At 40.9% G+C, this 24332-nt stretch overlaps 1 protein-coding gene across 5 annotated transcripts in view; it reads left to right on the top strand.

The window, feature by feature from the left end:
• NR3C2 (nuclear receptor subfamily 3 group C member 2) overlaps positions 1–24332 on the top strand; it is a 330847-nt gene that overhangs the window by 261853 nt on the left and 44662 nt on the right. For all 5 annotated transcript variants that reach the window (XM_073892336.1, XM_073892338.1, XM_025874290.2 and 2 more), the window contains exon 7: positions 22489–22619. In XM_073892336.1, coding sequence (XP_073748437.1) covers positions 22489–22619 — 131 coding nt within the window. The remainder of the gene's footprint in view (positions 1–22488; positions 22620–24332) is intronic.

Genomic DNA, 24332 nt, shown 5'->3' with positions numbered 1-24332 from the left:
TGGGGCACGGAGAGAAATGCAAAGATGTTGAAAGGCAAAATGGACAGGAATTGCTGGTGGTCAGATTCAGGTAGAGAATGGAGGGGAGGAAGAAATGGGTGTCTAAGATGACTTCCAGGCCTCTGCCTTAAGTGCCAGGTCAGATTTGGTGTCACTGCCCAGGAAAAGGGAGCAAGGGTAGAGGACCAGAGTTTGGAAGGGAAGAAGAAAGGAGGGTGTGAAGCCAGTTTTAAACCTAAGATTGAACTGCCTTTCAAATATTATTCAAGGGAAGATATTAAATAAGCAGTTTTTATACACACCCAAAGCGTAGAGAGAGGTCCCAGCTGAAGATACCAATGTTGGACTCGTGTTAGAGGTGGTAGTCAAAGGGCACAAGACAGGGGAGTGCGGGTCACAGGTCCTAAGGAAAGAGAGGGCTTCCAGAAAGAAAGTATGGCTATCAGCATTAAACGCCACGTGAGCCCAGTGAGCGGTGAACCGAGAGCTGGAAGCACGCCTCCCCGCTTGCTGGCCAGCGCCTTGCACATTCTTGTCTGCTGAGCGTGTCCCTGTACTTTCCTTCAGCCAGTACCTGTACTTGCATAGCCTTCCACCAAGGGAGGGAAGGAATTGGGATTTTGTGCAAGGAAGTAACATACTTCCTTCAGCTGAGGGGAGATCAGCTCTCACGGGACCTTCCCTTGCCTCCCGCTCACCCTCCGCCGGCTCAGGCTGCCTCACACCTGCATCGGCAGCTCGCTCCTAGGCATCCATAGCCCTGCTTTGGTTCCCTGGTACCTCCCCGTTGAAATCACAAGCTCTGTCATCATCAGCTTTTAATTTCCAGCACCTGGCACGGTGTCCAGGGCAAAGTAGGAACTCTGTAAATATTTGCCGAATAAGTGAATTATTGAACAAATGAACCAAACAATCCATTAATTAGTCTAGAAGATGCTTTCTACGTTATCATTGCTGATTATGAGGATGACATCTATGATAAAGAAGTGTGATAGGGGATGCAGTTTTCATGCCAGAAGCTTTGCTGTATTTAAAACCGTGAGCAAAACTTCAATAGTTGATCCTTTGTGTTTGCCTTCTCCTGTGAAACAGATCTGAAAGCTCCCAAAGATCTTATCCTTAACGCTGTGTACTGGCTTTATTGGAGTTGGAGGAAAGGTGGGGAGCAGAGAATAATTAAGGAAAACATTCTTTCCCATCTTTTTTTATTAAACATTGGGGTGAAGATATGAGTTAATACTTTAAATTAGCATAGAACTTTTCTTATTATAAATGTGAAACTTTTCAAACATGTATTAAATGATTCTTCAATTGTACCTTGAAACAGCTTATCATATATTGCTACAGATCGCTGCAAGTATTCAAATTTCTTATCAATTCAGTACACATATTAAAACTCCCATTTAAGCCTGTAATGAAATTTCTTCCAATTTTTTTTTTAAATTTCTGAAAGGCAGGTTCAGTGTTACCACTCTCTTTTAAGTCTTGGCCAGTATTTTAGAAGTAAAAGTATATTTAAAAGCATGTTTATGTTGTCTCAAGTGGTAGCCCAACAAAAAATGGTTTTGAATGATCTTTCACTGAAGATAATTTGTGGTTCCTGAACCTTTATTTTATTTATTTATTTTTCTGGTTCAGAGACGGTAGGAGCAAGAGTTTAAGCCTCGGTGCCACTTTCTGAGCCCCTCTGAGTGAGCGCTCTGAGTGTGTCTGCCTCGGACTTGGACTCGTTAACCTCAGCTCCATAGTGACACCCCCCCCCCCGCCCACCGCCATTGGCTGTGTGACGGCAGCACCAGACTCGGTATCCGTCATTTCCTGGTTCATGGAGTGCTGCCTGTCCCTGTTGTGTCCCCAGTGGGAGGACCACTGTGCTGCCATTGTCCAGTAGTCCTTAGTGAGGGGCCCTCCCTGGGTCACAGTGCCGTTTAAGGATCCTCTGCACCCAAGCAAGGTCCAAAAGCTCTAGTAGGCCTGGCTCATAGGCTGTGTCTTCCAAGGCCGTGTCACTTGTTGTTCCAGCTGGGAGCAGGGTGTCCCCAGGAAGGCCAGGAGCGCACGGAGCTGGGCCACGGCAGGCCTCCCCCACGCCTCCCAGGGCAGCATGGTTGGTATTCCTGAGGTGACTTCTGTGCCTGGGCCCTCGCTCCAGCAGGGTAAGAGCCAGCGATGGGTGGGGGACAGGGGTTCTGATGAGAGGAGCCACAGAAGCAGGATGAGCCTGGGTCACCTTCCCCTTCACTGGCTTCATGTACTTTTCCTGCTCTATCCCCAGCGGCTCTTCCCCTCTTCTCTTCCCTTTCTGTGGCTTCCAAACAGGATCTCTTACTTCCCCTGTGCTCACTGGGACACCGTTCTGAGTAATGTCCAATATCTGACCTCCACCCTTTCCCGCTCCCTTCCCTCCTCCTCCTTCCTCCCTCTCCTTCTCCTTCTGTCTCTCCCTCTGTGTCTTACACACACACACACACACACACACACACTCACTCCCCACTCCCGTCTTCTGAGATTTCCTGTTTTTTTCTTCTGGGTCAGTATGAAGACATAAACTGAAAGAACAAAAAGTCGCCCTTCTGTGCCTTCTCTTTCCATTGGCCCCTGTGGAAACGAGGTCCTGTTCTACTAGCTAGAGGGCCAGAGTCTCAACAGACTGGGGTGTGGCCATTCTGAGTGTTGGACAGGAGCCCCAGCTCCCCCTTTAGAGGGTGCCTGTGTTGCCCTTCTTCCCATGGTTCCCCCTCGCTGGCCGCTCTTTGCATCTGGCCCTCTTCGCTCATGCCCAGCCCTGTAAACTATCAAGATTGACACTCCTGAATAAAGAAAAACAATGTCCCAAATCAGAAAATGGTCAATCCTTGCCTGCAAGTGGCAGAAACATGGCAGAATGGGATTTTTTTTTTTCTGTTGCACAAAGACAAGGTGTGGAAAATATCCTGCCACCTGAAAGAGACCAGGCAGAGGGAACTATAGGTAAAGGTACAATGAAACCTGAGGAGATTTTGTAAGCTATGAATGAGAAATAAGAATTCAATCATATATGGAAGCAAAGGAAAGGTAGGGGCAGAACTCCAAACAAGAGGTATTTCTTCCCTTCTTTTTTCTCCCATTGTTTGAAAACAGTATTTCTTCCCCTTAATCAACTAGCATGGCGATAAGAAGTAGAGTCAGAGCAAAAAGTTACTTCTAGACATTTCTAGCCAAAGGGTTGAGAGGAGGAAAGTTCTTAAATAAATGGGTAACTTGGCTGTGGGATGCTGCTTCTGGGTTACTGCTCACATTAAGAAAAGTTCTTGAAACGAGCATGCAGGGGTCAGGGACTGTCCTTACCTGAGAAAGGCAAGAACACTGAAGAGAGGAGTATTAAGACTGTGGAATCACAGACCTGTACCTCTGAAACAAATAATACATTATATGTTAAAAAAAAAAAGAAGAAGATAGGAAGGGAAGAATGAAGGGGGGAAAATCAGAGGGGGAGACTTACCATGAGAGACTGTGGACTCTGAGAAACAAACTGAGGGTTCTAGAGGGGAGGGGGTGGGGGGATGGGTCAGCCCGGTGATGGGTATTAAAGAGGGCACGTTCTGCGTGGAGCACTGGGTGTTATACACAAACAATGAACCATGGCACACTACATCAAAAACTAATGATGTAATGTACGGTGCTTAACATAACATAAAAAAAAAAAAAAAAGACTAGAACTGTAGGTAGACCTTCTAATTCATGCCTCAACCCATCTTCTTTTTCACCAAACTCTGCCTTCTCCTTTTGGACTGTTCTTGGGAGAAGGAGTTAAGTGATATTTATTCAGTCCATTCATTCAGTACATATTTCTTGAGCAACTTCAATATACCAGGCACTGTTCTAGGCACTGGGAATACAACAGGGAGAAGATGGAGTTCACACTCTGGTGGTGGGTGGGTGGGATAGCAGAAGAAGTGGAGGCAGCAAGGTGAAGAAGTCCCACCTGCTGTGTCTCCCAGGACTGTAGCTCAGGGAACATACCATCATCCTGTGTACAACCACGAACAAGTGGTATTTAAAACAACAAGGTGCAGTTCGGATTCTCTCAGAAGATGTACTAGCGCCCTTGGTAAGCCACATTGACCTCCTCGTGGTATCTTGAAGGATCTCAGCCCAGACCCTTTCCACCTGCTATTTGTTGCAGGAGGATGGTCCTTTCTCACCTTCTTGTCTCAGCTGGAATGACCACCAGATCTAGAGAGACCCATCTGCTCAGTCCCTCCCCGTTATATCACGTGTTTATTTTCTTGGTAGTAGGTCTCCTGCTGCCATAACGTAGGCTCAGAGAGGGCAGGAACCTGGCCTGTCTGGTTTATCTTTGCACACCCAGGACCTAGAATACTGTCTGGCATTAGTAAATGCTTGATGAACTAATTAATTTTAAAAATGCTATTTTCAGCATTATTTCCAGCTGCTTCTCTGCATAAACTCTGCGCAAGCCAAATTAACCTTTCTCTTCCCTTAGTCCTGTCTTTCCACTGCTGTGCCTTTGCTCCTAACATTTTCCTTTTCCCTCCCTCACCCAACCCAAAGGACACCTCCTCTCTGGTAACTTCTATTATCTTCAAAATCAAGAGGGACTTTTGCCCCCAAAACTCTTTTTTCTGTATTACTTTTCTCTCTGTCAATTATTTGCTATTTTTTGTGTTTTATGTATGTTTTCCCTCCAGCTATACTGTAAACTTCTAGAGCACAGGAAGCATACTTGAAAAAAAAATGTTCCTTAATATTTAGCAAAATGCTTTTTACATATTGACACTTGGCGGCTTTTTCTGGTCTGTTAATTGAGTGCGCTTTCTAGTACAAGTGTCAGATGCAAGATTCCTGATATGGGTTTACTCTACAATGCTTTTAGGTGTAGCATTGGGAACTTAATGAAAAAGATTCATTTTTTATAGGATTCTTTCAAATTTTACTTCAGGAACATTGCTATATGGTTATATTTCTTACATTACTTCTGGTAGCGTACTTGAGAAATTTCCTAAGTAGTCAGTGAAGCCAGGTAATTGCCAGTATAGTATGAAATTAAAACAAAAAGGAGACTGCAAATGGAATGCACTGTTTAAGCTTTATAGAACTATACAGAGATTGCACAGAGTTTTTTTTTGGGGGGGAGGGGGTTGGGGGATTGGGTTTTGGGGATTTTTCTGGTTTTTCTGTTGTTTTTGTTGTTGTTGTTGGTTTAACCAGTCTTCTGTTGAAGACACTGGCCATCTATTTTTTTTTTAACGATGTATTTATTTGAGAGAGCGTGAACCTGGGTAGGGGGAGGGGCAAAGGGAGAGGGAGAGGGAATCTTCAAGCTGACTCTGCACTGAGTGTGGAGACCCACACAGGGCTCGGTCTCACAACCCTGAGATCATGACTGGAGCCAAAATCAAAAGTCAGATGCTTAACCAGCTGAGACACCCAGGGACCCCGAGATTGTACCGAGTAGTAATTATGCAAGAAATATGTCCAAGCCTTACTCTGAATAACTAGAGGGAGCTATTTTTTATTTTGAATAAAAGTCAAAACCAGTTTAAGGTCACATGTTATCTGTAAAAGGCTTAGTGTGGCTAATAGCAGCATGTTGCTTTGTATTTCAATAAACATGCCCAAAGACTTTGGTCTCTTGAGCTAAAAATACTCTTCCTTTCAATATAAAATAAAATCACTGCAATGAATTTGTGGGTTTTTTTGAAAAATTGATAAACAGAGAAAAATTATTTTTGATGCAGTGATTACACATTGTAAGATTGGGGCAGGTGGTGAGGAATGGATTAGTTAGTTACAAAACTGAGGAGAGTGCTAGGCTTCCTCCTTTAACCCAGGTCATCATCAGACACGTAGATGGTGTCTTTGATCATTCTCCTCTAGATTGAAGTAAGAGCACACACTTGAATGTGTCTTGATATGTAACCTGTTCAGTGAGCTTTCATCTCTAGACACTTCTAGAACCAAAAACCACACGATTATCTATTTTGATTGTATCACGCATGAGAGATGATTTAGATGTTAAGACCTCACTTCCACCCATGAAACCTAAGCAAATTAATTGATTTGTGTATCTGAGAGGCTCTGAAGAGGTTAATTTTTGAGGAGGGGTTCTGGCATTGATACTTTCCTGAAAGAAACAAGTAGAGAAGGGGAAGAAAAAAAAAAAAAGGCCATATTTGGTGACCTTCAGTGTACTTGTTAAAGCTCATCTGTGGAGTGCCTGCGTAGCTCATTGGTTAAGCATCCAACTCTTAGGTCATGATCTCAGGGTCCTGGCATCGAGCCCCACGTCAGGCTCTGCAGAGTCTGCTTAAGATTCTCTCTGTCCCTCTCCCTCTGCTTCTCCCCCCGACCCCCCGTGCTTGCACACGCACTCTCATTCTCTCTCAAAATAAATAAGTAAATCTAAAAACAACAAAAAAAGCTCATCTGTGTATCAGCAGTAGGAGTACTGCCCCAGCCAGCGTCCATATTTACAGATGTGGCAACCTTTGTCTCATGGCCCCTTACCTGTGCTCCTCCACCTTGAAAGAGCCCCTGCCTCAATAGAATCAATGGAACTAGTAGTTTATAAACTCCTAATTTCTTTTTTGCTGTAGGTATGATGTCACGCTCTGTCTTAGTCACCTTGGGCTGTTGTAACAAAATACCACAGGCCGGGTGGCTTAAACAGCAGACATTCATTCCTCACAGTTCTGGAGGCTGCAAATCTGAGAGCAAGGTGCCTGTATGGTTGTGTTCTGTGAGGGCCCCCTTCCTGGCTTACAGACCACTGCCTTCTTGCTGTGTCCTCGTATGGGAAAGACAAAAAGCTCTGGTGTCTCTGCTGCTGCTGCTTTTTTTAATCCCATCATGGGGGCTATGCCCATCTAAACCTGTTTACTCCCAAAAGCCTCACCTCCCACTGTTATCACCTTGGGGGTTAGGATTTCAGCATATGAATTTTGGGGGACACAAACATTCGGTCTCTATCATCTCCACTTACGTGGATAATAGGGTACAATCAAGTGGTTTGGAGGGGGAATTTGAAGGATGATGAGCTGGTGCTTTTAGAGCTTCTGTTTATATAAGTTACATCTATTCATATTTACCTATATTAGAAACTAAAACAAATTTTTAGAATATGGTTTTATCATTCACATTAAAATAGCAAGTACATATTATATAAATAACAAACGGCATAGCATAAATATTGTATGAAAAATAACTTTTTTAACAAAAGAAAAGTATTAAAAGAATGGCACTCTTTTGCTTTTTTGTAAATCCTTTCAATCTGACTTAAATGAAGACAGTTACATTCCCTTGTCTGCTTCTCATATTCAGTCTGTGGTGATAGGTTGTTTTGGTTGAAGTATATGAAAAAAAATTCAGTTTCACCCAGGTAGTTAGTTGGAGAAAGGAGTACCTTGCAGACCCCTGGAAAGGGTCTTGGGGATATCCCAGAGTCCCCAGACCACACTTTGAGAAACACTAGATGAGGTGATTGATAAAACCCAACCCAAACTTAAAATTCTGCTTGGCTTTGGGGAAGCCTCACTTGTGGTATGGATCTCTGTTTCTTCATTCAGGAAAGACTTAATCTCTACTCAAGTTATCAGATAATCACTGAATAGTGAATAGAACGTGGTCCTCGTGCTTAAGGGGCTCTCAGTCTAGTAGCAGAACACTTACAGAGCCTACTATGTACCATTTTCTGTACTTGATGCTTTTATATGAACTGTCTTCTTCATAGACAGTCATGTTTTCAGGCAGATACTATTATCACTGCTTTATAAATAACTCAGCTGCCTCAGACAGACAGACGTTCAGTAGGGTTATCCAAGATCGCATAGCCGCTGAGAGGTGGATCTCAGGTTTGAGCCCAGATTTCCCTGGAAGTTCATGCTGTTCTCATTATGCCATCTGTCTCCGTGCATCTACAAAGTAATGGAAATGGAAGGGTCTTCAGGGTCCCTTCCAACCTCCTACAGTTTATGATTCTGCTTTACCAACAAGATAACTTATTCTTGTAGCTATGAGAACTTGTGACCGAAATGAGGCCAGTTAAAAGGGAAGCGGACAGTATTATAAGCGAATATCCTGATTGCTTCCTCTAATGTGAAATTTATGTCTTTCTGTTGTTTAGCTTAAAAAAATTATGAACAATGGCTAACGTTTCACTGGTCACTAATAAATATCGGGAATATTTACAATATGCAAAGCACCATGGTGGCTGTTGTAAGGAACCCAAAGTGAGAGACACAATTTCCATCTTCCAGAATTCTGTCCTGTTGTTGGTGAATTAAGACCCAGGCACAAGAGTAGTGGCCCAACAGGATGAAGTCCACATGACAAGTGTGACAAATAAATTGTATTTAAGATGGGGGCTCCAGGAGTTTAAAGAGAAGGTGATTCCCCTGGGCTGAAGTGATCAAAGAAAGCTGCCTGGCAGAATTATCTGGCTTTAAAATTTGTATTAGCCTCTAAAGGAGGGTCCGAATTTGGATGGGCACAGTGAACCCGATGCTCTGTGGTCCGGGCATGAGGAATTGTACCTGAGCAGGAAAGGGGATGAGTCTCTGAAATTCAGAGTTGGAAGTTATCGAACTGTGCATTGAGCATGAAGAACTGTGGGCTCACACTTCAGACTGGAAGAGGCTGTTTCTTTCCTGCTCTCCTTTTCTTCTTTTGCTAGTTCTGCTTTCCCTAACCTCCTTCCTGCCACAACTGACTTTTTTTTTTTCTTTCTTGTCTCAACCCTCCACTTCTGCTTGACCCTTTCTCCTTCCCTCCGTTTTCTGGCTTTCTCTTTTCCTCTTTTTCTCCTCTGTTCTTTTGCCCCTGTGACTCTACAGCCCTTCAGTCTCTCTCATTTATCAAATAAAAATGTTGTGTCCCATTGTCAGCTTAGCTTTTAAACTGAGACATAATTGACATGTCACACTGTATTAGTTGCAGGTGTACAACATGCTGATTCCATATTTGCACATATTGCAAAAGGATTGCCACCAGTAAGTCTGGTTAACATCTGTCACCATACTTACAAATGTTTTTTCTTGTGATGAGAATTTTTAAGATCTACTTTCTGAGCAACTTTAAAATAGGCAATACAGTGTTATTAACCAGTCACCATGCGATACACAGTTGTCTTAGTTTTGAAATTAGGTGTGTTAAGGCTATCATACACCTTTGCAGGGGGAAGGAAAACAGAAAACACAAAGTTGCTTTTTCACTTCAGTATGACCTTTGTGCTCTTTTCTTTGGGGTGGTAACCCGAAGTGGGAAACTTTTTCATTCAAGGTCCGCCAGTCTTGGCCTTGGCCTTAAAATCATTGAAATCTGTTCCAGAAGTTACTCAGAGGAGTGATTTTGCTTTTCTAATTTTTATTATATTTTATATCTTTCCTGAATGCTATTCTTTGTACTTGTTGCAGAAAAATACTGCTGTCAACTGGCTGCCCACCCCACCCCCCCAGTTCGTTGTGCTGAGCAGTACATTGGGGGTGGGGGGCTTGAATCACACGCTCTTACCAGGCTGTGAGACCCAGTGCCTGCCTGGGCCTGGGGTCCTGCCTGCTCAAGAGACCTACAGGGAGCTAACACTTTTTTTTAAATGTTTTATTTTTTGTTTTGTTTTGTTTTGTTTGAGAGAGAGTGCGAGCTGGGGGAGGAGCAGAGGGGAGAGACAAGCAGACTCCATGCTGAGCACACAGCCAGACAGACACAGGGCTCAATCCTAAGAGCCCTAGATCATGACCTGAGCCGAAATCAAAAGTCAGACACTTAACCGCTTAACCGACTGAGCCACCCAGGCGCCCGGGAGCTAACACTTTTGAAGCATTGACCTTCAACTGTGCATTGCTTCTAGTGGATGAAAACAGAAACCCAAAGAATCATTTGTTTGTCATTAAAGACCGCATAGCCATTCTGCTCTGATTAGAGAACATTCGGAAGGTCACAGAATTTCCAAGTGGAAGAGAAGGTTGAGAACATCAGCCATACTCCTCAGCTGTATTGACTAGCGATTTTCTACACGTGGATAAAGAAGATGAAAATATTGAGGCTATGCTTTGAATAAGCACTGTGTTCACGTCACCTCGTGCGCATGTGTCGTATGCGTTTGACTGGTGATGTCTTATGGGAAACAGATGTCACCGCTGGTGTAGTGACCTGGTAGGATTATACTGACTTCACCCAGTCATGAATGATGCAGTTGTTCATCGTGTCCTGAACAAAATCTGCTTTGTGACAGATGTTCAGAATAATAAGAAAGGACACGTGGCTCATCTCGAATAGATTGATTGAGTTGAACATCATCTTTTTTTTATTATTATTTAGGCCGATGATTTGTCAGCTTTTAGAAGGATTCACACAAACAAAATAAACTACCTTTCATCCAAAACGATGGTACCTGAGAATGTTTTCTGGGACCCAAGTCAATTAATGAATGGAATAGTGTCTGTGATGACAGTCTCTTGAGGTTTAGCTATTTTCTTCTTCCAAAGCGAGACAATGCAGGTAGAAGAAGGAGTCTGTGATCCTGGGAAAGGGGCACAGCTGCTTCCTACCTGCCACACCTCCACCCCAACCCAGGCGCCCACTGGGAAAGTCACCTCAGCAAGTGTGAGCCACACTCTGCTCTTGCCTCGGAAGCCTCACCGCACACCTGGGCTTTATCAGGGTAAATGGCCTTCCTTATAACCTGTGCCTTTTGCTTCACAAAGAATATGACTCCAGAAGTTGCAATTTAATACAAATCTTTTATTGTACTAGGAAAAGTGATTTGCTGTCACCCTTTACGCACACGATAGTCCAGCCACACTCCCAAATTCAGCAATTAACTTTGTTCACATTCTTGAAGTTCAGTAGTCATCAGGTAGGAATCTTACCTTTTTATGGCTCCTTTTTTTACAAATGAGGAAACTGTGGCCGTTCATTGAAATTAAGCAGTGTCTTTAAGTATATACCCAAAATGTCCCTGTTTGAAGCAATAATAGCTCACTGAAGGTTTTCTGTCTCTATTGAAACATCTGTGGTCTGCATACCATTAAATCTGCAGAAAGTTAGTATTACAGTCTACATCCTACAAAAATGAGTCTTTGCTAATTTTTTTAAAAAATTCTTTCACCAGAGAATATTGGTTTTTTGTATCCTTTCTGTGTGGAGAGCAATTCCGGTGTTAAGTCTTAACATGTTTTGGATTTTATGAAGTGCTCATAAGGTTCTAAGCGTGCTGTTGAGTATTTTAATCTTAATATAGCAGTTAAGAGGAAATTTTCACAGTGGGTTATGACTTCATGTTTTCTTTCCTCTACAAGAAACATGTCCTTGTATCCAAAAGAAATTGTGCTAACTATATAAGTATTTAAAAATCTAAGATACAAAAGACTGTTTTTTTACCAAAAAAAACTATATATATAATATATGGTTAAAAGATTTTTTTTCATGATTTCTAGGATTGTGAGTGGTAAATTATGGTTGCCATGTAACCAAGCCCCTTCTAAATTTTTAGATTGTCAAATACTATTTTGATCTGTGTAATATCTACTCAAGTCAGTGGCAACCGTGTTGCTTAGGTTCACGGGCACTTCCACAAAAACACATCCCTTTTGGAACATCAGTTAAGGCGACAAAACACTGAATTAGCTTTTAACTCTTACTAGAGTTGACCATGTAAAATTAATAGAAAATCGATGAATGTCATGGAGACCATTGGGATCCCACTCTCTGGTATGGTAGTCCAGTAAAGAAACCACAAACAACATTGTCCAGCAATTCCTAGACCAAAGTGGCTGAGTTCTGCCCTGTCTATAAATAAATGATGTAGATGTTATAACACATATCAGAACTGCAGCTAGCATAATGGGCCTTCTATAGATAGATCTTGTTTGTCAGTGAGGGAAAAATCTGGTAAGATTATGAAAAAAAAATGTATACCATAAACTGGAATAATTTGAATGTTCAAATTGAGGTCATTTTTATTCTAATTAAGGTTTGAAAAAAAACTGTTCCTGAATGTTATTTTTTAGAAAAATAACAAGCCTAAGACAGGGACCATATGTTACACTGACCACTTAACAAGATGTTGCATTGATTCAGACATAATGGTGTAGTTTGCAGCATCAGATATAAGGTCTCATCTTTCAGATCAGCTGTGATTGTGCATGCACCATACCACTCAATTAATTTTACTCTGTGTTGTAATATTGACACTGCTGCTGTATGCATTCCAACAGTGTAATACACACACACACACACACGTTCTTAGGAGCAATTCATGGAAGTAGTAGCATGTTACCAAACATGTTTTTGAAGGGTCTTCCTGAGATGCCAGGGATTTCAAGGAGTCCAGCCCTGAATGAGTTTTGCTGTGCTTTGTTTATATACTTTTTTTATTTTTTTATTTTTTAAGATTTTATTTTTAAGTCATCTCTAGTCCCAACGTGGGGCTCAAACTCACAACCCTGAAATCAAGAGTCACACGCTCCACCGACTGAGCCATCCAAGCACCCCAATACATGTATATTTTAAGAGCAACTCAAGGTCTGTGAAATCCATTGGATTTACCTGCTCTCAGTGGCTACCAGATATTTATTTAGTACTGGTGTGATTTGGTACCTGTGCATGTACAAAATCATCCAGAGGTGATTATCCAGAAGGAGGACATGGACCTTCAAAGTGATGAGAGTTGCCTGTTGTTTAATCCATGGACTAATGAGAAATGTTTCAGAAGTTTATTTTTGTAGTCCCTCACTAAATAAAGTGATGCTTTCTACTCCTAAAAGACATGTGGTGACCACAGTACAGTTTAGTGCAATACTGCTAAGGATCTTCACTTAAGAAGTGTCACTGTACCTTTCATGGGCTCCCATAGGTGGAAGAGCTGGGAGCCTTTTGTGCTTTGGCACTTATAAAATCAGCCAGTGTGAAAGGATTATGTTTATTAAATGTGAACTCTTGGAAAGAGAAAAGAGTGATAAAGGTAGTTCTATTTTCCCTTCTCCCTTAGGGTACCAAAATTACAACAGACAGGCCTTTTAGGAAGTGTTTCTGTGACTGACTTTGTGAAATTATGGTTTATTAAAGAATTTTTACTCTTCCTGCTTTTAAAAAGCATTTAGCACAGCCTGCAGTAAAAGCACATGCAGTAAAAGTAAAAATCCATCAAGACACAAAAAGGCAAAAAGCAGGTAGTAAAAACAGAGAAGAAAAGAGATATTTTATCTATTATAAAAGAAGAAGAATGAATGAAAAGCCTGAACTCTAAAAGAAGTTACTTGGGTGCCTGGGTGGCTCAGTTGGTTAAGCGACTGCCTTCGGCTCAGGTCATGATCCTGGAGTCCCGGGATCGAGTCCCACATCGGGCTCTCTGCTCAGCGGGGAGTCTGCTTCTCCCTCTGGCCCTCCCTCCTCTCATGCGCTCTCTGTCTCATTCTCTCTCTCAAATAAATAAATAAAATATTTTAAAAAAATAATAAAAGAAGTTACTTAATTAAACACAAAGTATAGCAGGTAGGATCATGGGTTACAGAGATTCTTTTTTGTTTCTAATTAATTTTTTTCTTAATTGTGATAAAATACCCATAACATAAAATTTACCAACTTGACCATTTCTGACTATGCAGTTCAAGAATGCTATGTGCACTCACAGTGTTATGTAAATAAGTGCTCATTCCTCCCCGCCCCCCCCCAGCCCCAGGGAGCAGCCATTCTTACTTTCTGTCTCTAGGAGTTTGACTACTCCAGGTACCTCATATAAGTGGAATCATACAGCATTTGACTTTTTGTGACTGGCTTATTTACTTAACAGAATATCATTCTGTTCTTTCGTGTTGGAGCATGTGTCGGAATATCCTTTTTAAGGCTAAATAATATTCCATTTTATGTATATACCACATTTTGTTTATCCATTCATCCATCGAAGGACACTTGGGCTGCTTCCACATTTTGGATATTATGAATAATGCTGCTGTGAACATGTATGTACAGATGTCTCTCTGAGACCCTGCTTTAAATTTTTGCGAAGTCTCTTAAGAAGTTAGCTTGCATCCTCCCTGTAGAAGCCACAGCATGAGGATTCACAGTAGGTGTTCAGGTTAATACTTAGAGCTCCTGAATTCTGCAGATACCCATAGTTTGGAATAGTTTATAGTTTGGGCTTATCAGAGATTTAGTTCTAACAGAATAGAACATAAATATGATTCCAGGATTCCATTTAGTTTGGGTCAGTAATTTCCCAAATCAGCTGCTTCCAGATGGACCTCCAGATAACCGAATTGACTAAGCTTTTCAAATACCTTTTTAGTAGTGTCTTGGTAAGCCAGTACTTGAGCACCAAAACAGAAGTGTTACTTCTGACAGCCATTGACCTGTAGGTTCAAAGGGCTAGCCTCATAAAGTAGGGCAACACTGGTAACATAAGAATGGCAAGATGGCATGGGTCCTGTAGATACAAAAGTTGTTCAGTTCTTAAGCTAAATTAAAACCAGGCAATTAGCATACAAATCATTTAAATTGTGAGTGTCCTGGAGTACCTGGGGGACTCAGTCATTTAAGCTTCCAGTTCGTGATTTTGGCTCAGGTCATGATCTCAGACTTGTGAGATGGAACCCCACCTTCAGCGGGGAGTCTGCTTGAGATTCTCTCTCTCTCTCTCTGCCTCCTCCCCTCCCCCTGCTCACTCGTCCTCTCTCTCTCTCTCTTCCCCAAATAAATAAAATCTTTAGCAAAAAATAAATTGTGAATATCCTTCCTACTCTGATTATAATGGGGCTTTCTCATTCCACTGTTATCATGAAAGTGAACTCCCATTTTCAACCCCAAATTCCCTCAAAAGCCAGGAAAAATATATTTTCCAACTCTTCAATTATTCACTTTTGTTCCAATTTAATCAGGTTTGGAGACGTTAGATTATTTTAATATTTTAAAACTATTTCCAAATGACCCTATGATTGTAGTTTAGTGTAATGGCTGTTCCAAGGGAGAGCCAGATGAAGTTATAGCTATGAATAAAATTGGTGTCTTAGTTTGAAAAAATGACAGGTTTGCAAAACTATTGAAATATTTCTTTTTTCTTTTTCTTTTTTTCTCAAAGTGTTTTTTAAAAAATATTCTAGGACTATCATTCTTGTAGATTTTATCCCAAGGCATACCTTTGGAATCAGAACTGGGTCTCTCTGCCCATTTTGGTTGTTGTATTTATTTATCCAGAAATAGAGTTCATTCTGTAACTGCAAATGAGATGTTTAGAAATGGGTGACATGTGCCCCCTGTTCAGAGGGCTGTCAGTTATTCAGGTCTGATGTTCACTTGAATACAAAGCTGTTTCCTCCATCAGTAATCTCCTACCGCCTTCATGTTAGTTCAGCATTCAGGGATAACTTCTGCACTGACTTTTATTTTTTAGAAGAATTATACAGATTTCATCTTTTTCCCAAAGTCATTCATGTATTTTTACATTATCTTACTGAAAATGAGGTAAGATTATAAAATGAATAAAAGCATGTAGCAAAGAGTATTTCTGTGAAGTAATATTGCAAAATTAATACCAGTGTCATGCCAAAAAGATTGTCCTTATTTCAACTTCTATGGATATACATTTCCATGCATTTAATCTAATTGTGCAAAAATGATGTGATGTAAATGTGTTTTTAAGATGGCCTATTTTCCTGAGATTTCAAGCTATATTGAGTACCCAGTGCTCTTCATTTAGAGAACTCAATTTCATGCAGTGGAAACAGCAACTGAGTTTGAAAACACAAAATCTTACCACGTAATGGGGAGCAAAGGATAAACAAATGAGTGAGTGGAATAACAAAACATATAAGGTACCAAACATCTCTTCGTAGTCGGAAAGAGATACTCTGGAGAAAACAGCTAAAAAGCGCTGGGCCACCGGCAAGCGTGGAGAGAGAAGATGACATGAGGTACAAAGTGGAGAACCTGGGGTCGGCTCCTGGCTGCATCGTGTACCTTCATTTCCTTATCGTGAACAGGAGGATAATTATTCACAAGGCACTGTGAGAATTAGCAAGACTAAATTTAGCATTGGTGGATGGTAGGCACCCCATAAGTGATAGCTGTGAAGACCACGGAGGTTACTCAGGGAATAAGGCCTCAAGAAAGAGGTCAAGAGATGCTCTTTGTACTGAAGGGGCAAAATATGCTTCCTTTGGGTGTGTTGTCACACACTCACGTTCTCATCTGTCTTCAAGTAGAATCTGAGGTCTCTCTTTAAGTCACCTTTAATCTGCGTGTGGATGTTTTGTCAACACATCTGAGAACAGAAACATTTTAACACAGAGGTGCAAGTTCCTTCCACCTCCCTGAAAATCTACACACTCCCTGGTTTTGCTCCTGCCTTACCCTACATAGAGAAATAATAGTGACAATATAATATTGTTTTCCTGGGGCGCCTGGGTGGCTCAGTCGTTAAGCGTCTGCCTTCGGCTCAGGTCATGATCCCAGGGTCTTGGGATCGAGCCCCACATCGGGCTCCCTGCTCTGCGGGAAGCCTGCTTCGCTTCTCCCTCTCCCACTCCTCCTGCTTGTGTTCCCTCTCTCACTGTGTCTCTCTCTGTCAAATAAATAAATAAAATCTTAAAAAAAAATAATAATAATAATATTGTTTTCCTGTAAAGTCATCTTAAGAAATTGATTATTACTTGCTTTGTTTTAACCAAATTGATCACTGATCTCTCAAGGAGAATTTTATTTTCCTTATTATACCAAAAAAAAAGCTAATAGTACTTTATAAGAATTTACATATAATTGGTTCCTACATTTCTGAAAGGTTGGAATTATTATTAGTATCCCAGTTTGACATGCAGTAAGTTTGGGTCTCAGAAGTGGCACAATTGCAGACTCACAAAGCCAGCACCCTAAAGGGCGGATGGGCTGCACATCTCCAGACCCTGCCGGGATGAAGCCAAGGGTGCCTGTGCTGTCTCCAGGTGGCCTAAGGAATCAAATGCACAGGAGTTCACTTTTTAACTTGTCTAGCATCAAATGCATATTGTGCTGTATTCCGTGGATATCCTGATTTGTAATCCACTCCACCCCATTTTACAACCTAAATCTCTCCTTTTTTTGAGAAAATTTTGAAGAACTTCACAAGTGCCATGTCTATTTTATTAGACATTTGACCTTACTTTATGTAAATTTTCAGTATTCTCTTGCTCTGATCATCATCATCATCATCATCATCATCATCATAGGCAAATCATCGTTTTGTTGTCTTCAATTTTTTCTTCTCATTCATTCATGAAATATTTATTGAGCAAAGATTGACACATGACACTTGGCCATCATATTCTACTTGACATTCAAAACGGTTAGCCAGACATGGATGCTGTCTTTAAGAAGCTTGTAGTTAGCAGTCAGAATGGTGGAACTGAACTGAGCCTTTTTTTTTTTCTCTAAGCACATGGAAATTCTGCATTTAAAAAAGAAAGTCTTAAATATATAGGCAAGCTTAAAAAGAGAGAGAGAGAAGGAAAAAAAAAAAAACAGGTGCAAGAAAAGGGAATTCACAGCCAGAGTGGTTTAACTTGGAGCTAAAGCTATAGTTGGCCCACAGACTAGTGGATGTAGATAAATGCCTTAGGGGCGCATATTAGAACACAAACAGGAACAGGAGACGAGAACATAGACTCTAGCAAGACTGGAGCCTGAAATGGACCCTCTTGCATAAAGCCATGGCTCTGCAACTATATCACTGTCTCCTAACAAGGACAGTAAAACTCAACATGCCAGCCAGCCCAGGGACATGGCAGGGATGCTGAAAGGAATAAGAAACACAAGCCTGTATCACATCAAATGTGGAGTCTAAATTTAAACTACACAAGTCTTGCAAAAAGCATTTTAGCTAAGAAATTAGCATAAGAACTGGTCCAAAACAAGTGAAATGCTTATACCCCCAACCGTTATAAATGCTGAAACTTCCTTTAGAGTCCCTTCCACAAGGCAGTGCCCCTGGGATTCACCTAGGCCAAAACAGTATGTGGTAGGTATGCATGTTAGCATCCCAAAAAGTTGAACAAACAAACAAAAAAAAATCTGAAAGAAACTATGAAATATAATGTTAAAAGTATTTGGAGATATAGGTAAAGATATAATTTAGAGAAAGAAGATAGAATAGCCAGAAAATAAGAAGTACCTAATGGAAAAGTAACAGATGTCTGAGAAAGAACCAAATAGAATATGTCTAGGCAGCTAAATGTGAAAAAAATATTGGCATTAAAACACTGTAGACATTAAACAGATTAGACACAGAAAAATATATAGTTAGAAAATAGATCTGAGAAAATCACCTATAATACAGTCCAGAGAGATAAAAAGAAATATGAAAGGAAAGTTGATGCGAAGACACAGTGAAAAGGTCCAACACACTGCTAATAGGAGTTCAAAAGAAAAAGTAGCGGAGATGGGGTAGGGGTGATACTTGAAGAAACAATGTCTAAGGACATTTCAGAACTAAAGAAATACCTCCACCTTCAAATCTAATAGGGACATTGAGTCCCGAGCAGGAGAAATAAAGATTACTCTGCACTCAGGTACTTTGGAATGAAACTGCAGACATCAAATAAACAGGGAGTTTGGGATAAGCTACCAAAGAGAAAATGCAGGTTATCTGTAAAAGAATGACAACTAGGCTAACGAGAAATTTCCGCAAAAGCAGTTCTTAAGGCCCAACTATAGGGGAATTCTATCTTCAAAGTACTGGGGGCAATTACCTGTCAAGCTGGGAAATCTATGACTTTGTAAAGAATGAAGGTGAAATAAAGAGGTTTTCAGACAAATCAAGACTGAAAGACTTGAACTTTCAATGACCACTGCTGAAAGAATTATGAAAAAATATCCTTTAACATGTAAGATACCAAACCTCGAAGTGTGAAGTAAAGTATAAGAAACAGTGGTGATCAAAGAAACCCATCAGTAATGAGACAGATGAGGGTATGTGGGTGTGAGGGGAGAAGGGCTGATTTCAGGGGAGATGTGAAAACAGGTATAATTTAAATTCTAAAGAGCTGTAACAAGGAGAACTGGAAGCAGTAGACCAAAGACATTTTACGTGTCTGTTTCTCATGGAAAAGCTATTGATTAACTTTTGACTTTTAAGTATGCAAATTCACAACTTGATAATTATTTAAAGAGTAAAAATGTGTACTTTCTGAAAATCCAGTACTGGAGCAAAGAGGGGGATTTTTTAAAAGCTAGATCAACCTAGTCAAAGGAAGGAAAGTGGAAAGAGAGAAGGAAAAGAGGAAAGTTAAAATGGTAGAAAAAAAATCCAAAACCATCAGTAATCACGATAAAGGAGAACAGATTAAACTGAGTTGTTGAAATACACAGACTCAGATTTTTTAAATCCAGTTTTTTGCTGCTTATATAAGAGACGTGAAATATAATTATTTGGGACATTTGAAAATAAGGGATTAAAAAAAAAAGGCATACCAGGCAAATTCTAAAGAGAGAGCAGAAGAAAGTAAGAGGAAGGAAGGGAGAGAGAAAGGGAGAAACAAAACTATTATCAGACAAAATTTTTAAGGCAAAAAAATACTAGGATTAAAGATAGTGTTACTTAGTGATAGAAGAGGAAAAGCTTACAATAAAATGGGTAAAGATATGAAGAGAGAAATCAACAAAGAAGAAACCCAAATGGTCAGAAAACATTTGAAAAATGTTCAGCCTACTGGTGTTAATGGAAATGCAAATAAAAGAACCAATGGGGCTATCCTTTCAGCCCTTCAGCTGGCCACAAATTTGGTGGGGGTGTGGAATAAAAGGAAATTCTTATCTTTTACTGGTTGGAATGAAAGCAGCAGATGTGCACCGATGTGTGACTCAGCAATTCTGCTTTCATTCTGTATCCTAGATTAATGCCCTAGGATGTTCCTTGGGCATCATTCATAATAGCGATAAAGAGGACACAATCCAAGTGACCATCCGTAGTGGAATGGATAAGTAAATCATGATATGTGCAAACAAATGAAACTGGCATCAGTGAAAATGAATTAACTTAGTTACCTGTATTAAAATGATACATCTCAGAATTACAACACTGAATAAAAATAAGTTGCAGAAGGATGTGCATATCTAATTACAAATTTACATAAAACAAAGCAGGTACTGTATGTTGTTTTTATAGATACATACATGTGGCAGTAAAATATATACATCTGAGAAGAAATGGTAGTCCCCCAAAGTGGGAGGTTCCCTTTTTGAATGAAGATGAATGGGAAGCAGCAGGAAGAGAGAGCAGGGCATAACTCTGCCATGTTTAATTTTTAAAGATCTGAAGTAAATATGACAAAAATTTTAGCATTTATTTACATTGTTAGTTCTGGATGGCAGATGCATAGGCTCCTGCTATTATTCTGTGTGTGTGTATGTGTTTAAAACGGTTTACATAATTAAAAATATCTTCCAGATTATGGGAGACAAAAGACATACAATAATAATACAGAGAAAAGGTTCTGTTCCATTATGGGTTCTATACAGGTGGATTTCAGAGTTGAGATGAAAGGGATTTCTGCCAATGAGGGGAACCCAAGAATGTATCCTGGGAGAGGTGTTGCTGTCCTACAGACTCCTGCCTGCTATCCATCACCTTTGGAAATATATCAGCCATCATGACCTCTTTCTCTGTTTCTTTGGCCTTTATCAAGTCTGTTCCTATTTTTCACTAATAGTCTCTTTGTCACTTATTAGATTCTGGTCATCATAAAGCAATAGTTACCAACAATATATCCCAAAAGATTTATTATTTTGAGAAGGAAAATCTTAAAAACTAACTGATGCTTTGTTTACTTCTCATGGAAAGAGACAATGATGACTTCTGTTGTTGTATAATATAGATTTTTATGGAAATATTTAGGGGCACCTGGGTGGCTCAGTTAGTTGAGCGTCCTCTTGGTTTTGGCTCAGGTCATGATCTCATGGGTTGTGGGAGTCTGCTCGAAGGTTCTGTCCCTCTGCCCCTCCCCCTACCAGCACCAACACTCCTGTGTGCGCCCCACCCCACAAATAAATCTTAAAAGGAAAAAAGGAGGGGCACCAGGGTGGTTCAGTTAAGTGTCTGCCTTCTGCCTAGGTCATGATCCCGGAGTCCAGGGATCGATCCCCACATCAGGCTCCCTGCTCAACAGGGAGTCTGCTTCTCCCTTTCCCTCTGCTCCTCTCCAGCTCATACTCACTCACTTGCTCACTCTCTCAGATAAGTAAAATCTTTAGAAAAACATAAAAAGGAAACATTTAGACTGGGTGGAGGGAGAAGATTGGTTAGTTGTCCAAGTGGAAACATGCATATATTGCCCCAAACTCCTGACATAGGAAATGTTGGGATTCAGAGCTGACAGCCAAGAAAGAATTCTTGAGACATTTTTGGTGCAAAAAGGTGGTTTTATTAAAGCATGGAGATAGGACCTGTAGGCAGAAACTGCTGCACTGGGGTCATGAAGAGTGGCCGATTATATATTTTCAAGTTGGGAGGGGGTTAGGGATAGTGTAAGTCTCTAAGGAATTTTGGAAGCAAGGTTTCCAGGACCTGGAGGGGACCAGCTATTGTTAGGAAAAGGTCATTTATTACTGTCTAATATAACCTTAGTCATGAGACCCTTCAGATGTGTATCAGTGGACCATATGCTTGGAGAACAATTGCCAACATATATCTTGGGGTGGGTAGTGATAAAGGAAGTTTCCAAAGGAATTTTTATATATTAAAGTAGACTTATAGGATCCTGGGGAGTCAGGATAATGTTAAGCTAAGGTTACCTTTTGCCCTTAGCAAAGTATTAACATCAAGGCAGCTGAGTGCCTAGAGGAAGGTCACTCTACCTGTTTCAAGAACTTGTCAGTGGTCTATAAGTAGTAAGGAAATTTAATTTTTTCTTTTGCCTTTGTTTCCCACATTGCTTTTTCCCTTTATCAGAAAAGATTCTAGTCCAGGTTCTCACGTTTCAAAATTTTGTTCAATTTCCTTTTTAAATGTGCTGCTTCAAATAGTTAACAGTCATGTTTCATGACCTCTGTAAGGGAAGTCCATGTGGAAATAAGACTGGTCATCACTGTCCTGTATTCACAGCATCTAGTATAGTTTGTCAAAATAGTTAAGTGTTTGGTATCTCTAGCTGAAAAGGAACAGAAGTTTGTGGGCTTCACCCCACATCACAGCTGCCTCTCTGCTCTACGGATGATCTCACTATATAACACAACATGATCAGTCATCGTTACTCTTGACATAAAATAAAATAATGGCACACATGGAAAAAGTTTGGTTTCCATGCTTCCGACGCATTTTTACAGGGTACTAGGAAATGACATGGCAGTGTCGGTCTAGAAGCAGTTTAGCCATCAATGTGAAAGGCATCTAACTTGTCTTTGGATACATATCTGCTCCATGTTGAAGCCAAAGGGAAACTCTGACTCCATCTCTTATTAAGCTGCCTTGGGCCACCAGTCTGAGCTTGATAACGAACTTTTTTTTTTTTTTTCCATTTCCCTTTGCAGAGAGAAGATGCATCAGTCTGCCATGTATGAACTATGCCAGGGGATGCACCAAATCAGCCTTCAGTTCGTTCGACTGCAGCTTACCTTCGAAGAATACACCATAATGAAAGTTCTGCTGCTGCTGAGCACAAGTAAGTTGATGTCCACTTGTGCACTTTTTCTACATTGTCAAATAATCTTACCTTTAAGGAGATTAGCGTATTTTCAGTGTCAGGTAGTTAGTATAAAAAAAAAAAAAATTGAGGCGGTGAGAAAAGGGCTTTGGTCTTTGGTGAACTAAGTTACTTGGAAAGTATGAGGCTTTGGGTGAACAAAGAGCATATTCCTTCATTTCTTCATCCGTCCGACCACTAAATATTTACGAAGTGTCTGTTATATGTATAGTAGGACTAGGCAATTCAGCTACTACAAGGGTGAACGAGGTGCAGTTTCTGCCCTCAGCGAGTTTTACTATAAGATAAATTCAAAGATACTTTTAATACGTTGTGGAAAGGGATTAATCATGATAGAAGATAGAGAGTGTCACGGTGGCTCAAAAAAGGGAGGAGCGTATTTAGTTCTGGGAGTCAGGGAGGGATTCATGGTGAAGCTGAATCTTGGCAAGCTTTGCGAGGGTTATGAATTGGTTATGAGGTCTGAGATGGCATTCCCCTCAGGGGATGATGTGAGGGAGTGTGGAGATGTGGGAAAGCATATCCAGGCATTAGAACTTAGTTCTGGAAGAGGTGTTTTACCCATTAATTTTTAAATTTTTTATTTCTGTATTCATTTAATTTTTTAAGGTGCATGAGGTGATGTTGGGTTGGAGAGGAGTGGGGAATAAAGTTGGGATGGAGACTGGAGCAGGATATTCAGTGTCTGTTGAAGGCACCTGACCTTCACTGGGTGGGCAGAGGAGTGCAGCACCGCAGGCTTTGAGCAGTGGGGTGACATGACCCAAGCTGTCTTCTGTGCCTTTATGAAAATGTATCTGGTAGACTGGATTAAAGGGGAAAGAGAGGGGGAGGTGGAGAGGCAAAGACAGAGAACTTAGCCTTGAATGATGGTGGTGGGTGGTATGATGGACAGGAGCAAATGCATTCAAGGAACAAGGCCGAACTAGAAGGGGAAACAAAATGGTATGGGTCAGAAGTGACATAGGTTTTGCGCACAGAGAAATGGCTAAGATGGCTGTGATACCCTTAAGAGGAATATGTTAATGTTGGGACTTGGAGAAGATTTGGTGGGGATTTTATAAAATGCGTTCTATTTCAGACGGGTTAATTTTCAGATATATCCCAAAAGATGGGGAGAATTTGGGACTAGCACTCAGAAGACAGGCTTGGGTATTGAGACATAAACATGAAATTGTCCTCATAGAAAATTGTCATCTAAACTAAAATGGTGAGTGGGGTTGCCAGGGCACAGAAAGAAGAGGAACAGTCCAGTTGAGCCACATGAAAGGAGGGCGGCAGGGCTGAAGAGGCAGAGATGGGACTGTCAGAGAGGCAGAGAAACTGGGAGCCAAGAACTGGTTTCCAAAAGGGGCATGACTAGCAGCAGAGCTTCCACAGAGAAAGTGGAGAGGCCAGTGAGAGTTGACCATTAGCCCTCAGGCAGGTGCCCGAAGGCCAGGGACTTGCAGATTGATGGGAAGCTTTTTTAGGCTTCTGGAACCAAGTATGAGAGTAGAGAAGTTGATGACATAAGGTGCCAGAGAGACAGGTCAGGACAGGATTAGCCTTGGCAAGGATGTTGAGCACTTCTTCCTCCGGCAACGGCACAGACATTTTCAAACTGAGGGGAAAGAATCTGAGCAAGTTCACATCAGATGAGAGGAAGACAAGAATGATGGCAGGAGGCAG

The sequence above is a fragment of the Callorhinus ursinus genome, unplaced genomic scaffold, assembly GCF_003265705.2.
Source record: "Callorhinus ursinus isolate GAN/ISIS: 27379988/994484 unplaced genomic scaffold, GSC_fseal_2.0 scaffold4, whole genome shotgun sequence".
Classification (NCBI taxonomy): domain Eukaryota; kingdom Metazoa; phylum Chordata; class Mammalia; order Carnivora; family Otariidae; genus Callorhinus; species Callorhinus ursinus.
The sequence above is the reverse complement of the archived record's forward strand: the minus strand, read 5'-3'. Positions and strand labels throughout refer to the sequence as shown.